This window comes from Pongo abelii, chromosome 10 (assembly GCF_028885655.2).
Source record: "Pongo abelii isolate AG06213 chromosome 10, NHGRI_mPonAbe1-v2.0_pri, whole genome shotgun sequence".
Classification (NCBI taxonomy): domain Eukaryota; kingdom Metazoa; phylum Chordata; class Mammalia; order Primates; family Hominidae; genus Pongo; species Pongo abelii.
In genome coordinates this window covers 123,668,531-123,686,186 of record NC_071995.2, presented here as the reverse complement: position 1 = coordinate 123,686,186, position 17,656 = coordinate 123,668,531, and the positions used below count along the sequence as shown (strand labels likewise).

Genomic DNA, 17,656 nt, shown 5'->3' with positions numbered 1-17,656 from the left:
GGAGTGGGCAGCTGTGGTAGGCATTCTCTCTGTGTGTCTACATAGCCTGCCCTCTTCCCACCGTGCCAGTATTGGGAATTGAGTGGCCATGTGTGCACCAGGGCGAGTTAGGTGTGCGGCACCTGAGAGGGCTTATTAAGGGGCCTTGGCCCTACTGAGGGGTCTAGTTTGGATGCTTCCCCCCAGGTTGACTTCTGGCATTCCGATCAGTGCAACATGATCAATGGAACTTCTGGGCAAATGTGGCCACCCTTCATGACTCCTGAGTCCTCGCTGGAGTTCTACAGCCCTGAGGCCTGCCGGTAATCACTGGGACGCGGGGCCTCCTGGGTTTCCTGGGCAGCTCATGGCCAAATTCTGTGCTGTTGGCTGTGCCCTTGGAAAGCATTTTGACTCATCGTGGATTTGACTCACTGGCCCTTGGCACCGGCTTGAATTCTCTTTGGTCACACCACCAAGAGCCAAACTCCAGCTGCCAATGCCTCTACACAGCCCAAAGAGAGGCTGCTGGTGGTGGTTTGCAGCCAGGTGGTGCTGGGCTAGGAGGAGGGGGGCAGGACATGTCAAGGTCATAGGGGACCATGAAATGGAGGCGAGAGGTGGGCTCCCTCTGGCGTCTGACGGGTGGCCCCCGTGACCATCTGGGTGCTCAGACATCAGCTGGCTCTGCTCGGCCCCTTCAAGCTCAGCTCTGTGTCCCATGGTCCCAGTTGAGGGGTAACAGTAGACAGTGGGTGGCTCCTACAGCCCTTTTCTGGAGGCCTTGCTGTGTCGTGTTCTATTCTGGTCACTCTGGAAAAGTCCTTTACTTGGGAATTCACTCATGTGGACCTTGACTTATCTGCCCTCCCAGCAAACCCTGTGAGGCCCTACTGTGTGCCAGGTGCCCAGTAGTGACAGGGTGGGCCAAGTCTCCATTCCCCAGGAGGTTGTGTCCTATCAGGGCAACTCAGGCAAATGCACAAACACTAGAGTATCAGAGAGTGACAGTGCTTTTGCTCCGTGTGGCCACCTTTTGCTGTTTTAAGTTTTTACTTATTTATTTATTTAATTTTTTAGAGATGGGGATCTTGCTATGTTGCCCAGGCTAGTCTTGAACTCCTAGCCTCAAGGGATCATCCTGCTTCAGCCTCCCAAAGTGCTGGGATTGCAGGTGTGAGCTACCGTACCCAGCTGACTTTAAAAGCTGAATTTTAAACTTAAAGAAAAGTTGCAGGAGAAATACAAGTGGCCCCCGTCTCCCCTTCACCCAGGTTCACTAGCCGTGTTAAGCCCCCCACCCCCTCCTCTTGCCGAGTGTCTTTTTCCTGAACCATCTGAGAGTAGGTTGGAGGCTGTATGCCCCCTTACCTCCAAATACTCAGTGGGTGTTTTTCAGAAACGAGGACATTTTCTTACATAACCATAATGCTGTTATCAAAATGAGGAAATCTGACACTGACATAATGCTATAATCTAAGCTGGCACTTTCCTATACATCAAAATATGCAAGGCACACATGCAATGTAAAATGTTTTAGTGGCTGCATTAATACAAGTAACAAGAAATTGGTGAAATTATTTTTAATAATGTATTTTATTTGACCTCATATATCAAAAATGGGATCATTTCAAGTGTTAATGATGAGTTTTTGTTTTTTTGTTTTTTTTTTGCTAGCAAGTATTAGAAATCTGGAACATATTTTATACTTGCATCCCAATTTGGACTCGCCCCATGTCAAGGGTGGGATGGACAGCCATGCGTGCTGAGTGGCTGCTGTGGACAGAGTGGGTAGCGCAGTGCATGTTCAAGTTCAGAAGTGCTTTTGAGAAAGTACAGGAGCATGAACGGATGGAGGGTGGATGGGGTGGGTGTGGGGGACAGTGCTGCCACACGAGGAAGTGACAGCTGAACTGAGATCTGACTGAAGGGCTGAAGTCTAGTGGATGAAGATGCCAGAGGAGACTGTTCTTAGGCAGAGGGAGCAGGGATGCAGAGGGCCTGGGGCAGGAGTGAGTGTGCTTAGGAACTTCAGGGAGGCCCTGGGTACAGGAAGGTGGGGCGGGGCTGAGCAGAGCTTATGCAGGGGCTAGATAAGGACAATGAATCCTAATGGTAGGTTAGACTAGAAAGGGTCACAGATTTTCAGCAGGGGCATGATATATTCTGTTCTTTTTTTAATGTCATAACTTTCAAAAACAATTTTGTTTTTAGAGACTGGGTCTCACCATGTTCCCCAGGCTGGTCTCAAACTCCTGGGCTCAAGTGATCCTCCCACCTCGGCCTCCCAAAGTGCTGGGATTACAGGTGTGAGCCATAATGCCTGGCCTCTGTTCTTTTGTAAAACTCCATCTGGCCGTAGCTAATACATTGGTGTGGGTGGGGAGGCAGAGTCGGAGCAGAGAGGCCTGTTAGGGGGTCGCTGCAGCTACCTGGGTGAGAGATGGGGGTGGTTTGGACCCAGGAGGTGGTAGCGCCCGTGGGGAGAAATGGCTGGATCTGGGCAGCCTTCGGCAGGGCCTGGCTCTGGCTGCCAGGTCTGGGTGTCCCCTCTCACCCTGTCTGTCCCCTGCAGATCCATGAAGCTAATGTACAAGGAGTCAGGGGTGTTTGAAGGCATCCCCACCTATCGCTTCGTGGCTCCCAAAACCCTGTTTGCCAACGGGTCCATCTACCCACCCAACGAAGGCTTCTGCCCGTGCCTGGAGTCTGGAATTCAGAACGTCAGCACCTGCAGGTTCAGTACGTGCCGTCCCCTGTGCTGGGATGGCGGGAGGGTGCGAGGGTGGGGCCAGCTGAGGGTTTATCTGCCCCGTGCTGTCTGCTTAATCTCTGGCCTCTGTACTCTTGATAATCCCATTAGGCTGAAGATAATGAGGCCGCAGGAAGATAATCTGAAAAGGAAGAAATGCCAGGTCTATTAGTTGCTGCCACAATAAATTGCCATGAACTTCAGGGCTTAGAACAACACACACTGGTTATCCTGCAGTTCTGTAGTTCAGAAGTCTGTGTGGGTCTCACCGCGCTCAGATCAAGGCGGCTGTGTTCCTTCTGGAGGCTTGAGGAGAAGCTGCGTCTGCCTTTCCTGGCTTCTAGAGAACCCTCTGTGTTTCCTGGCTCCCAGGCCCTTCCTCCACCTTTGAGGCCAGCAACATGGCACCCTTCTGATCCACTCTGTCCTCATATCTCTTCCTCTGCTCCCTCTTCTGCCCCCTCTTCCAGTTCTAAGGACCCTTAAGACCACATCGTGCTTTCCTGGATACCCCAGGACAATCTCCCCATCTTGTTTATTATTATTTTTTTTTTTGAGACAGACTCTCACTCTGTTACCCAGGTTGGAGTGCAGTGGCGCCATTTCAGCTCACTGCAACCTCCGCCTCCCAGGTTCAAGTGATCCTCCCACCTCAGCCTCCCGAGTAGCTGGGACCACAGGCGTGCGCCACCACACCTGGCTAATTTTTTGTAATTTTGGTAGAGACGGGGTTTCACCATGTTGCCCAGGCTGGTCTTGAACTCCTGACCTCAAGTGATCTGCCTGCCTCGGCCTCCCAAAGTGCTGGGATTACAGGTGTGAGCCACCGTGCCCAGCCTATTTTTATTTTTTGAGACAAGGTATCACTCTGTAGCCTGGAGCTGGAGTATAGTGGTGCGATTATAGCTCACTGCAGCCTCGACCTCATGGGCTCAAGCAATCCTCCTGCCTCAGCCTCCTGAGTAGCTGGGACTGCAGGTGTGGGCCACGATACCTAGCTTATTTTTGTAAATTTTTTGTAGAGATGTTGTCTCACCATGTTGCCCAGGTTGGTCTCAAACACCTGGCCTCAAGTGATCCACCTGCCTCTGCCTGTTAAAGCAATGGGATTACAGGTGCGAGCCACTGTGCCCGGCCCAATTTCTGGACCTTCAAGGCAGCTGCTGAGCAGGCCCAGCGCCCGTTTACCCTGTGACCTGACATAGCCATGGGTTCTGGGGCTTAGGGCATGTACGTGTCCTAAATGACATGAAATGAGGCTGGCGAGGGTCTGTGTGTTACGTAACATCCTCTTGTTCCACAGTGTGGGTGGCTACGCAGATGCGATGATTGCTGTTGGCGTCAGTCCCCTGACATTGTTGATGTGTCTCAATTGTGTGCCAGTCCCTGAGACACCCCTGCCTCAAGTTGCTCAATTTGGGCCCTCGGGCGTCAGTTTGATTCCCTGTCCTCACCTGGCTCTTCCAGTGCGTCAACAAGCCCAGTTGGCTTTACCTCCAGGTTGAGTCCTCACTCCTTCCTCTCTCTTGCTCCCCACCCCAACCCCCACCTCATTGTCCAGGCCACAGACACGTCCTTCCTGCTGATCCAGCCCTTTCAGTAGCCCATCCCTCAATGCAGCGTTGCTGCTGTACCATCCATCCCCTAGACCATCCAGTGCGGTCACTGCTGGCCTCTTGCGGCTGTTTAAATTGAAATTGATTTAAACAAAATCAAATTAGAAGGCACTTCCTTGGTTGCACTGGCCGGAAGTTAAATGCTTATAAGCCATGTGTGTCTAGCAGCTACTGTCTTGGATAGCACAGATAGAGAACATTTCCATCATCATAGGAAGTTCTGTAGCACTCCCGACAGCAGCCGAGGGATCTTTTAACAATGCAGGCCGAGTGTGGTGGTTCACGCCTGTAATCACAACCCTGTAGGAGGCCGAGGTGGGAGGATCACTTCAGGCCAAGAGTTCGAGACCAGCCTGGGCAATATAGCAAGACCTCTGTCTAGCAAAAAAAAAAAAAAAAAAAAAAAAAAAAAAATTAGCTAGGCATGGTGGTGCATGCCTGTAGTCCTAGCTACGTGGAAGGCTGGGGTGGAAAGATGGCCTAAGCCCAGAGGTCAAGGCTGCAGTGAGCTGTGATCACCCCACTGCACTCCAGCCTAGGCAACAGAGGAAGACCCATCTTGAAAAAAATGCAGCTTGCCACCGTCCTCTTAAAATGTCTGGCAGCTCTGTCTGCATTCATAGTGAAGTCCAAACTCCCACCATGGTCCTGGGCCCTGCAGGATCCAGCCCCTACTGGCCTCTCTGAAGGATCCAGCCCCGCTAGCCTCTCTGACTCCATTTCTCCCTACACGTCCCCTGTTCATTATTCTCCAGCCCTGATGCCTTTGCCCTTTTTCTAAAGTATACCAAGGTCAGTGCCGCCTCAGGGCCTTTGCATGGGTTGTTTCCCCTGCTTGGAGAGCTCTTTGTCTGGACTTCTGAGTGGATCATCCCTCACCTTCTTTTGGTCTGCATGCAAATGCCACCTCCTCCGGGAGGCTTCCTCTGATTTCCTGTTCTAAAGTTGCTCCCTCTCCCACCTGCTGCTCCCTATGGCTTCCTCTTCTTGTCTTCTTGGTGCTCATTGCTCCCTGAACTCATGGACTGTGGATTTTATTCATTGCCCCTTCCATTCACTGTCATGCCTGTAGGCAGGGCCCCAAGCTCCTCTTGTTGGTTTTATTCTTAGCTTCTAGAACTGTGCCCCACATGTAGTGGGTACTCATGCAGTATTTGAACATGGGGATGGTGAGTGCGTTCTGTACTTGGGAAATTGAGGCCTGATGCTGGATGCGACCAAGGTCACAGGGTTGGTAGGACCGGAAGCGGCCCTCCAGTTGACTGTGTCTTGCCTTCTGGGAGCCTTTTTGGTTGAAGTCCCGTCCTCCAGCTGGCAACGGCGACTCTAAAGGACTGGTCTGCAACAGGGGTCAGGAGGAGGGGCTGTCAACAGATTGGATGCTTTCCCCCATTTCAGGCAGAACGGCACAACCTGTGAGCGAATGGTTTGGAGCTGGGGCCTGGGACGCCCGCTGCTGTCTCCTGGTCCTGTCTGGCCCGCCTGGGCATTGGCCTCTGCTTGCTTCATTCTTTGCTGGTATCGGCGGGGATTTCTGCTCGTAAGGTTGAGGATGTTACACACCCAAAAGTGTGCTACAGCAACTGTCCCAAGTGGCAGATGCTGGACTGCACTTGATTTAGGCCAAAAGGGCACTTCTTGGTTTGCGTAATGAAAAATTCCAGGGCAGATCTCTGCATTAGGCACAAATCCAGAACTTAGATGTTGTCTGGAAGCTGCCTCTGCCAAATCCCAGCTCAGTTTTCTGCTGGACTGGCTTTGTTGCCAAGCAGGCTCTCCCTCCTGGCTGCCTGTGAAGCTCCAGGCTCACCCCCGCCCAGCTCCGAGTGCTGCAGAAAGGGGGCCACCTGTGTTTCCTTCACTCCAGCAGAAGTTCCAGGGTTTGCTCTAATTGGTCTGCCTGGCTCCCATGCCCAGTTGTAAACCAATCACGGTAGCCGAGGTGGACTATGCTGATTGGCTAGGCTTGTGTCACATGCTCAGCTGGCTCCTGGGTGGGCTGGCCCCACTCCAAGCACAAGGCTGAAAGTAGGGAAGGCTTAATTAAGTAGGGGTGTAGGTACCAGGAGGAGGGGGGAGAAACGACATGCCCATTCCCTCCAAGGGCGTGGGATGAGGTGTGCCCCGCCTTCTCTTAGCACATCTGCCAAAAGAATTTCAAAAGCACAAGAGAATTTTAAAATACTTATTTAAATAAAGTTTTTTCTTTTATTTATTTATATTTTTGAGACAAGGTTTCTCTGTTGCCCAGGCTCAAGTGCAGTGGTGCAATCACAGCTCACAGCAGCCTTGACCTCCTGGGCACAAATGATTCTCCCACCTCAGCCTCCCAGGTAGCTGCGAGCACAGGTACACACCACCATACCTGGCTAATTTAATTTATCTTATTTAAAATTTTTTTTTTTTTTTTGTAGAGATGGGGTTGTGCCGTCTTGCCCGGGCTGTTTTTGCTTCTAAATAAAATATACGTAGATAAAAAGAAGTTCCCAGATGACTCATGCAGTTTTTGGAGTTTTTTGCTTTGTTTTTTGAGACAGGGTATCACTGTCGCCCAGGCTGGAGTGCAGTGGTGCCATCATGGCTCACAGCAGTCTGACCTCCATCACTCAACTGATCCTCTTACCCCAGCCTCCTGAGTAGCTGGGACTACAAGCGGTTGCTACCATGCCCAGCTAATTTTTAAATTTTCTTTAGAGACGGGGTCTCACCATATTGCCCAGGCTAGTCTTGAAGTCCTGGGCTCAAGCGATCCTCCCGCCCAAAGTGCTGGGATTACAGGCATGAACCGCTGCGCCTGGCTGACACGTGCAGTTTGAAACAACACACCCCGTGGCCAGCACCCTGACTGAGAAACAGACACGACAGGCCCTGGATGCCACTCGCGCTCCTCCCACCGTCCTGGCGTCCAGCCCCGGAGCTCAGCTGGTTTGCATCTTCACGTAAATGGCCCCATAATGCTAGACTCCTTTTCCTCCTTTTCTGGCCCGTGTACACCTCAGCACCCTGGTGCGATTCGTCCGTGACGTTGTGGGTGGTCGCGGCTCCTCCTCTCCATTGCTGTGTGGTGTTCCATCGTGGGCGCTGCCTCCATCTTCTCCTTCCACTGCTCCTAGGCATCCAAGTTCCTGTTTTTCGACCATGACCGTGGTGCACACGTGTCGTTTGGTGCACCTATGTCTGTGTTTCTGTGGTATGTTATCTAAAGAGTAAAGGTACCATGCCTTTGCCTTTCTGGGCCTTGAAATCTGTTGGACTCGACAACTCCCTCATCTCAAACCTCCCGGTTGCGTGAGGGCATCCGACTTGCCTCACAGAGCCAACTAATTATCATCCGTGGCAATCCTGGGCAATTATGTCTGGCTAGATATGCCATAAAGCTATAAATTAATTACCACTTACAGCTGGGAAGATCTCGCTTGGCGTGTTTGGTAATAAAATTGGAAGAAACACGTGCTTGGGTCCATGCAGGCTCGGCCTCTGAAGCAAGGGCGGGGGCTGGCAAGTTGTTCCATCCCACCTCGGTCTCCACCTGGGGCTGTGGGTAGGCCAGGGCTTGTTTGAGATTCCTCCAGGGTCTGGCTCCGTGGCTGCCTCCTCCACGGAGGAGGCATGAGAGGCAGCGTTTTCCAAATTGTGGAGGACACTGTCCCTGCGGGTGCTTGGGATGGCTTCAGAAGGTCCAAGGAGGTGAGAGTGAGCTTCTGGGTCCATCCTCTTTTCCTCCTTGTCATGTGCAGGAGAAGGTCTCTGTTGGTGTTGAGAGGACTTGAAGAGCGTTCCACACTCATCAGCCTTTTTTGTTGTTTTTTCTTTTCACAGAAAAAGAGCAGGGCTCCCAGTTAAAGCCTCATGCAGTAACAGGTTCTAGTTAGAACTTACAACATCATTATTTTCCACAGTATTTTTTAAATATGTCCTTTTTTTTTTTTTTTTTTTTTTTGAGACACAGTCTTGCTCTGTTGCCGAGGCTGGAGTGCACTGGTGCAGTCTTGGCTTACTGCAACCTCTGGAAACTATTGTCCAGGCTGGAGTGCAGTGATGCGATTCCAGCTCCCTGCAGCCTCCGCAACCTCTGCCTCCCGGGTTCAAGCGATTCTCCTGCCTCAGCCTCCCGAGTAGCTGGGATTACAGGGACATACTATGCTCAGCTAATTTTTGTATTTTTAGTAGTTACGGGGGGGTCTCACCATGTTGCCCAGGCTGGTCTTGAACTTCTGACCTCAAGTGATCCGCCTGCCTTGGCCTCCCAAAGTGCTGGGATTACAGGTGTAAGCCACAGTGCCTGGCCCAAATATGTACTTTCTAATTGCGGCAAGTGTTTGCATAGCTGTAAAGCTTCCCTTTAAAATACAGAGACTTAAGGAAGGCACTGGCAGCTGATTGAGAGCAGCACATTATATAACAGTGCAGGGGGTATTCAGATGTCATGAAATTGAAACGGTGCTGGGATGAATGATGCTTGAGAAACCTTAAGGGCAGGGATGCACAAGGACTGAGAAAGAGGAAGTCTGACATCGATAATCCCAGCTTTTATTTCAAACCAGTGCCTGGCTTTGCTAAGAAAAGCAGAGATACTTTAGAAGTGTGAGGTTGTGAGATGCATGTGAGCATGATCGCCAGCCACTTGGCCAGCAGTGAGGGGCGGCTGATGCTTTGTGGGAAGGACACCATGTGAGTTTGATGAAGGTTTTTTTTTTTTTTTTTTGAGATGGAGTTTTGCTCTTTCATCCAGGCTGGAGTGCAGTGGCGTGATTTCGGCTCACCGCATCCTCCGCCTTATGGTTTCAAGCGATTCTCCTGCCTCAGCCTCCTGAATAGCTGGGACTACCGGCGCCCGCCACCGCGCCCGTCTAATTTTTGTATTTTTAGTAGAGAAGGGGTTTCACCATGTTGGCCAGGCTGGTCTCAAATTCCTGACCTCATGATCTGCCCGCCTCAGCCTCCCAAAGTGTTGAGATTACAGATGTGAGCCACTGCGCCTGGCCTTTTTTATTTTTGGAATGAAGTTTCGCTCTCGTTGCCCAGGCTGGTGCACAGTGGCACAATCTCGGTTCACTGCAACCTCTGCCTCCTGGGTTCAAGCGATTCTCCTGCCTCAGCCTCCTGAGTAGCTGGAATTACAGGCGCCCTCCACCACGCCCAGCTAATTTTTGTATATTTAGTAGAGACGGGGTTTCACCATGTTGACCAGGCTGGTCTTGAACTTCTGACCTCAGGTGATCCACCCGCCTCGGCCTCCCAAAGAGTTGGGATTACAGGCGTGAGCCACCACGCCTGGCCTCTGATTCGGGTTTTTTGTTTTGTTTTGTTTTCCTGTCTTATTGAGGCAAAATTCTTGTAACATAAAATTAACCATTTTAAAGTGAATGATTTGGTGGCATTTAGCAGGGTCACAAGGTTGTGCAGCCATCACCTATATCTTGTTCCAGAACATTTCTGTCACCCCAAAAGGAGACCCAGACTCATCAGAAGTCACTCCCCGCCCCCTCCCCCAGCCCCTGGTCACCACCCGTTGGCTCTGTCTGTGGATTAGCACCATCTGGATCCTCGTGAGCTTTTTAAAAAAAATTGTTTTTCTTTTGAGACAGGATCTTGCTCTGTTGCCCAGGCTGGAGTGCAGTGGCACGGTCACGGCTCACTGCAGCCTCAACCTCTGAGGCTCAGGCGATTTTCCTGCCTCAGCCTCCTGAGTAGCTGGGACTACATGCACGTGCCACCATGTCCGGCTAATTTTTGTAGAGATGGGGTCTTGCCATATTGTCCAGGCTGGTCTCCAATTCCTGGGTGCAAGTCATCTGCCTGCTGAGGCCTCCCAAAGTGTTGGGATTACAGGCGTAAGCCATGGCACCTGGCCCTCATGAGCTTTTGAGAGAGGCCTGCTTGCTGTTCCTTGTTAACTTGTCCTTCAGGCCTGTTGTCCATTGTCCCGAGGGTGAGCTGGTGTTTGCCTGGTTTGGTTGGTCAGTGGCGAGGTTGAGCTCACGTTTGTAGCAGGTGTGTCTGCAGGGAGATCTGGCCACAGGTGCACACACCTGAGCTCCAATCATTGCTGTGTGGCCTGCAGGGGACAGTGTGGGCTGCTTGGCTTGTGCTTGAGACTCCCCTCCCCCACCCAAGTTCAAATCTGGCGTTGCCTTTTCCATCCCTGCCTCCCTAGCACCCTCATGCACCATGCGTTTCCCCCTCCCCGCGCCTGCTTCTGCCTTCCCTTCCACCTGGAATGCGCTTCCTGGGCGTCCTTCACCTGGCTCCTGTGAAGAGGCCTCTTCCTTCCTTTGGTCTCTCCTGTCAGAATCGGCGGCTCCTGCCTCACCCCTTCTCTGGTGCAGAGCTTGTCCCTCATTGTAGGGCTTGGGGCTTTTTACAGAATGGAGGAAGGGATCCTCTCTGTCTGGTTATCTTGGCATCGCCACGGGGGTGCTCTGCAGACCGCAGCTCTGTGCAGACCTCCGGCCTGGCAGGACCTGCCAATACACTGTCCTTGTCTGATGTCCCCTCCCTGCCCCTCTTCTAGGTGCCCCCTTGTTTCTCTCCCATCCTCACTTCCTCAACGCCGACCCGGTTCTGGCAGAAGCGGTGACTGGCCTGCATCCTAACCAGGAGGCACACTCCTTGTTCCTGGACATCCACCCGGTGAGCCCCTGCCATCCTCTGTTGGGGGTGGGTGATTCCTGGTTGGAGCACACCTGGCTGCCTCCTCTCTCCCCAAGCACAGAGCTGCTGTGGGCTGGGGTGGTGGGAAGCCTGGCTTCTAGAATCTCGAGCCACCAAAGTTCCTTACTTCACCCCGACTCCATAGTTCAAGGTAGTTCAAGGGTTTTATGATCCCTGTACTGGGTTCTATAAATGGGCCCTAAGACAGTAGATTAATTAGAACTTATCAGCTGGGATGTCTCCTACATGTGAGCTGGAGGCAGCCCTCTGGATGTGTCAGGATACCATAAAGATCTTCAGGTACCAAGAAGAGCCTGGAGTATCTTGCAGATAAATCACACAGGGAATTTGTCCTGTGTGAAGTTCTGTCTACAAGCAGGGAGTTGGACATGTGGCCCTTCCAAGCACACTCCTTCAGCCTGTGGCCTCTTCTCTTGGCACCTCTGTTCTCTGTAAAATATGCCCAGTTGGACTTGGTGGCTGCTACCATTGATTCAGAAATCTGTGGTTTTCTGTTTCCTGGGTGGGCACTTGTGGTCTCTCCCATGGGCCTTTAACAAAATTATTATTGTTATTATTATTTTTGAGACAGGGTCCCACTCTGTTGCCCAGGCTGCGGTGCAGAGGCATGATCATGGCTCACTGCAGCCTCGTCCTCCCTGGGTTCAGGTGATCCTCCCACCTCAGCCTCCCTAGTAGCCGGGACTACAGACATGTACGACCATGCCTGGCTAATTTTTATATTTTTTGTAGAGACGCGGTTTCGCCATGTGGCCCATGGTCTCGAACTCTTGGGCTCAAGCGATCCTCCTGTCTTGGCCTCCCAAAGTACTGGGATTACAGGCATGAACCACCGTGCCCAGCCAAAATTAATTTTCTAAATTGAGAAAGAAAAGCTGTCTGTTTTTGAGGTGTACAACATGATGTTATGATGTATGTATATACCTTGTGGAATGCCTAAATCAAGCCAATTAACATATACATTACCTCACATACTGATGCTGTATTGGTGGTGAGAACATTTAAAATCTACTGTCAGCAACTTTCAAGCTTACAATACATTGCTATTCATATAGTCACTGTTGTATTGTATAGTACAATACAGTGACTGTTGCTCTATTTCCCAGTAGATCTCCTAAACTTACTCCTCCTGTCTAACTGAAATTTTGTATCCTTTGAAGGACTTCTCCTTCCCTGCCCCTGGTAGCCAGTATTCTACCCTTTGCTTCCATGAATTCAACTTTTTTTTTTTTTTTTTCTGAGATGGAGTTTCACTCTGGTTACCTAGGCTGGAGTGCAGTGGCACGATCTCGGCTCACTGCAACCTCTGCCTCCCGGGTTCAAGCAATTCTCCCTGCCTCAGCCTCTCAAGTAGCTGGGATTATAGGCACACACCACCACACCCGGCTAATTTTTGTATTTTTAGTAGACACAGGGTTTTGCCATGTTGGCCACGCTGGTCTCGAACTCGTGACCTCAGGTGATCCACCCGCCTCGGACTCCCAAGTTGCTGGGATTATAGGCATGAGCTGCTGCGCCTGGCCTGAATTCAACTTTTTTAGATTCCACATCCAAGTGAGGTCATGCAGTATTTGCTTTCCTGTGCCTGGCCTATTTTACTTCACATAGCGTCCCCAGGTTCATCATGTTGTCACAAATAACAGGATTTCCCTGTTTTTATCTTTATTTATTTAGTTTTTGAGACAGAGTCTTGCTGTGTCACCCAGGCTGGAGTGCAAGGCTGGAGTGCAGTGGCATGATCTTGGCTCCCTGCAACCTCCGCCTCCCGGGTTCAAGCGATTCTCCTGCCTCAGCCTCCAGAGTAGCTGGGATTAAAGGCACACACCACCACGCCTGGCTAATTTTTGTATTTTTAGTAGAGACAGGATTTCACCATCTCGGCCAAGCTGGTCTGGAACTCCTGGCCTCAAGTGATCCGCCCGTCTCGGCCTCCCAAAGTCCTGGGATTCCAGGCATGAGCCGCCGTGCCCAGCCGGATTTCCCTCTTTTTAAACGCTGAATAGTATCCCACTGTGTGTGCACCGCGTTTGTGGCACCCATTCATTCACTGACGGACACTTCGCTTGATTCCGTATCTTGGCCGCAGCGTACATGGGAGTGCCCCTGTCTCTTTGACACACTGATTTCATTTCCTCTGGGGGGATGCCCGGCAGTGGGATCACTGATCCGATGGTAGTTCTGGTTTTCGTTGTCTGAGGAAGCTCCATACGTTTGCCACAATGCTGCGTACCTTAGGCCCTCCCCGAAGCTCCATGGCGGATGCTGTTCTGCACCATTTTTCTTTGTCCTCCCAGGCCGCCTTAGCCACTGACTAGACCCTCTCGGCCCCGGCCCCGGCCCCAGCCCTGGTCTCTGCCTTCCCTCTTTTAGTTAATTCCTCCTCCGGCCTCTCTTGCTCTGCTGGTTTCTGGAGAATTCCACCATGAACACAACAGTCTCCTGTGTGCTCTCAGTGATCACTTTCCTTCCAGGGCATGGATTTTCTTTTTTTCCCCTCACATCAAGAAAGATGGGGTTAAGTTTGGGAGCCCAGAGAGAGGCAAACAGCTGATTTGCCGCAGCCACTTTAGCTGCTGCGTCCAATTCTACCTCCAGATGAGCTTGAGGCAGACAGGGAAAGGAAGTGGCCTTTATTTCTTTGGTTTTTGAGCTGGGCACGCTGGGGAGGGGGATCATGAGATCAGCTTGCTGCCTGTTGGCCATTAGCCTTGAAAAACGAACGCGTGTTGGAAGCTGCTTCCGTGTGGCCACTTTTCTGCTCCTGAAACTGGGGGAGGGCATGGGGACGGGGGACTCAACAGGACGCCGCTTATGGTGGTATCACAGCTAAGACTTATTATAATGACAGAATTCAAAGCAAAATTAGCAAAGGGAAAAAGCACCTTGGGTGAAGTCGGGGGAGTCCAGGCTGGAGCTTCCAGAGTCCTCTTCCAGGGGAGTCCTACAGGATGCACTTAATGTCTTCAGCAATGAGTTGTGACAACATGTAGGAGATGTTGTCTAGCAGGGAAGCTCGTTAGAAATTCAGTGCCCATGGTGTTTTGCTAGGGGCCAATCACGTGGGTACCTCTGCCTGGCAGGTACCAAAATTCTAGACTCTGGGAAGGAAAGCAGGTGCTGAGCAAGAACCATATTGTTTGTACAAATAATTTCGGCCCAGTGAACTACTCTCATCAGTTAGGGGATGGGGGACCCTCCTGAAATCTGGGTTCCCAGATGCCAGCAGAATTCCTAAGGAGAGCAGCTACAGGCCTGTGGTGTGAACTCTGTTCTACTCACGGGTGATCTCACGCCCATCCCACCAGGCTCTCGAGGGCAAGCACTCCCCAGTCGTGGGCGTACGTGAGGCCTTTGATGAGCTCTTTTTTGCTACAGAGATCTGGAAGGGCCTCAGCATCCTGGGCCATAATGAAGAAAACATCCTTTCTCTATAGTGTATGTGATAATAACCCAGGCACATATGGCCCCGAGTGTGGCTATCTTGCATACCTTACTTTTGCTCTTGCAAAAATTCTGTCAGGTGGGGAGAGTTCTCTCTGTTTTACAGATCAGGAAGCGACTCTCACTGAAGGAGAACCAACTGCAGTTCTCTGACCTCAAATCTAGTTTTATTTCCACTATCATTTCCTGACTTCATTCTGGAACCACCTTCCTGTTGTTTTTGATGACACATGTGTGTCACTTCTGTTATTTACTTAAAAAAAAAGTCTCATTAAAAAGAGCTGGGTATAGTGGCTCATGGCTGTAATTCCAGTGCTTTGGGAGGCTGAGGTAGGAAGATCACTTGAGGCTAGGAGTTTGACACCAGCCTGGGCAACATAGTGAAACTCTGTCTCTACAAAAATAATAATGATAAATAGGCAGGGTGTGGTGGCTCACACCTGTAATCCCACTCTGGGAGGCCAAGGTGGGCAGATGGCTTGCGGCCAGGAGTTTGAGACCAGCCTGCTCAACATGGTGAAACCCTGTCTTTACTAAAAATACAAAAATTAGCCGAGTGTGGTGGTGCACACCTGTAGTCCCAGCTACTGGGGAGGCTGAGGCAGGACAATCGCTTGAACTCAGGAGGCAGAAGTTGGCTGCACTCCAGCCTAGATGACTGAGTAACACTCTGTCTCAAAAAGAAATAAAAATAAAAATAAATTTCTGCACAAGGGAAGCTTTTTCTTACTACCTCAAATAGGAAATTACAAAATTCTCCAAAAAAATAAGACAACCATAAAAATGAACAAGGAAAAAAATATTAGGCTCTATGTAAAATATTGTTGTCTGTCAGCAGGGGTGAACCTGGGGCCAGCTCTCAGCACCATTGTTAAAAGTGGAGATTTTGTGGAGGGGTATTAGAGGGGTATTAAAGACCATGCAAACACCTGGCTGAGACCTACTCTTCAAAATGATCAGGAGTTGGGAGTGAATTGAGAAGGGACTTTTGTCTGTTTTATTGAATGTGGAGGTTGAGAGGGAGCATGGACAAACTGCCATTCTGCACTTTGGGAAACGCTGTCCTAGGAGGACAGGTGAAAGTGATTAGGTATTTGCCACCCTGAGACAGGCTTGCTTTATAGAAGGAACCTCTTTGAGGCTGTGGACATAACTATGTGGGAAGCACTTGTTTCCCTATAAGGGGTTAGAATCAGGAGAGGAGATCCCAGTGCACTTGCCCAGCATTTCTAGAACTGTGGACCCCCCCAGCCTGTGGCTTGTTTTAGGTAAGATACAAGCAAGCTCCACTGGGCAGTTAGCTGGGACACCCACCCTCTTGACTGGGACCAGGGAGAGGAGGGTTGACGGTGTCCCTGGAGCTTGGGGGTGGCCAGTCTCCTCACTGTGTTTTTTGCCACAGGTCACGGGAATCCCCATGAACTGCTCTGTGAAACTGCAGCTGAGCCTCTACATGAAATCTGTCGCAGGCATTGGGTGAGTGGGGACTGGGAGCTGGGGCTGCATTGCTCATTGAGAGATTAGGGGCTCAGTGCTCCAGTGGTCCCAGACTCCAGTGACATACCCCAGGAACCAGGGCATGGGGAGGGGAGAGGGTCCTATTGGGGGTGGAATCCAGTCCCTGCTGATCTTCTCCCTGAGGGGTCTTGGTTTTGAGCCAGGTCCTGACCTGCATCCTGATATTCCTTTCCCAGAACGCCACTTTTCTTTCTCTTTTTTGTTTTGTTTTGTCTTTTTTTGAGATGGAGTCTCACTCTTGTTGCCCATGCTGGAGTGCAAGGGCGGGATATTGGCTCACCGCAACCTCCGCCTCCCAGGTTCAAGCGATTCTCCTGACTCAGCCTCCTGAGTAGCCGGGATTACAGGCATGTACCACCACGCCTGGCTAATTTTGTATTTGTAGTAGAGATGGGGTTTCACCATGTTGGTCAGGCTGGTCTCAAACTCCTGGCCTCAAGTGATTCACCCGCCTGGGCCTCCCAGCATGCTGGGATTGCAGGTGTGAGCCAGCGCGCCCGGCCTCCACTTTTCTTTTTTAACATTTAACATCCCGCCAATTAGCCAGAGCTTCAATCCAAGCTGTTTCCTACACGACAGAGTGGCAGAAATGAAAGGCTGGCAAAACCAAACGTTTGAAAATGGAAACTTACCAAACAGCATTCTTAAGTTTTACTCTTCACTTTACAAGAATTTTTCAAGCACTGATTTCCTCTTTTTGATTTTTAAAATAAAACACCTTTATGGAAATATAATTCATGTACCATAAAACTCACCCCTTTAAAATGCACAATTCAAAATAACCCCCCCCCAATAAAATGCACAATTCAGTGATTTGTAGTATATTCACAGATTTGTGTATCTATCACCACAATCAATTTGGGAACATTTTCATCACCCCCAAAAGAAACCCGACACTCATTAACACTCACTTCCCTGTCCCCTCAGCCCCAGGCAACCGCTCACCCACTTCCCGTCTCTGTGGACTTGCCTATTCTGGGCATTTCATGTAAATGGAATCATACACTGTGTGGTCCTTTGCGACTGGCTTCTTTCATTTAGGATCACGTTTTCAAGGTTCGTCCATGTCGTAGCATGGATCAGTATATTTTATGGCTGGATAATATGCCATTGTCTGGATAGACCACATTTATTTATCGGTTGATGGACGTTTGAGTTGTTTCCACGCCTTGGCCATATGCATAATGCAGCTGTAAATGTTCCTGTGTCAGTCCCAGTGTGGACATCTGTTCTCATTTTCCTTAGGTATGTACCGAGGGGTGGAATCGCTGGGTCCTATGTTAACTCTTTGTTTAACCGTTTGAGGAACGGTCAGACTTGCACAGCCTCTGCCCCATCCCCATTCTTTTTTTTTTTTTTGAGATGGAGTCTTGCTGTGTCACCCAGGCTGGAGTGCAGTGGCCCGATCTCGGCTCACTGCAAGCTCCGCCTCCCGGGTTCACGCCATTCTCCTGCCTTAGCCTCCCAAGTAGCTGGGACTACAGGCGCCCGCCACTACGCCTAGCTAATTTTTTGTATTTTTAGTAGAGACGGGGTTTCACCATGTCAGCCAGGATGGTCTCGATCTCCTGACCTCGTGATCTGCCCGCCTCGGGCTCCCAAAGTGCTGGGATTACAGGCGTGAGCCACTGCACCCGGCCCCATCCCCATTCTTAGCAGCAGTGCAGCAGGGTTC

General features: G+C 50.7%; 1 protein-coding gene across 16 annotated transcripts in view; it reads left to right on the top strand.

Moving 5' to 3' along the window:
- SCARB1 (scavenger receptor class B member 1) overlaps positions 1 to 17,656 on the top strand; it is a 113,883-nt gene that overhangs the window by 80,534 nt on the left and 15,693 nt on the right. For all 16 annotated transcript variants that reach the window (XM_063712352.1, XM_063712351.1, XM_024256421.3 and 13 more), the window contains 4 exons: positions 187 to 302; positions 2,555 to 2,721; positions 10,862 to 10,980; positions 15,866 to 15,939. In XM_063712352.1, coding sequence (XP_063568422.1) covers positions 187 to 302; positions 2,555 to 2,721; positions 10,862 to 10,980; positions 15,866 to 15,939 — 476 coding nt within the window. The remainder of the gene's footprint in view (positions 1 to 186; positions 303 to 2,554; positions 2,722 to 10,861; positions 10,981 to 15,865; positions 15,940 to 17,656) is intronic.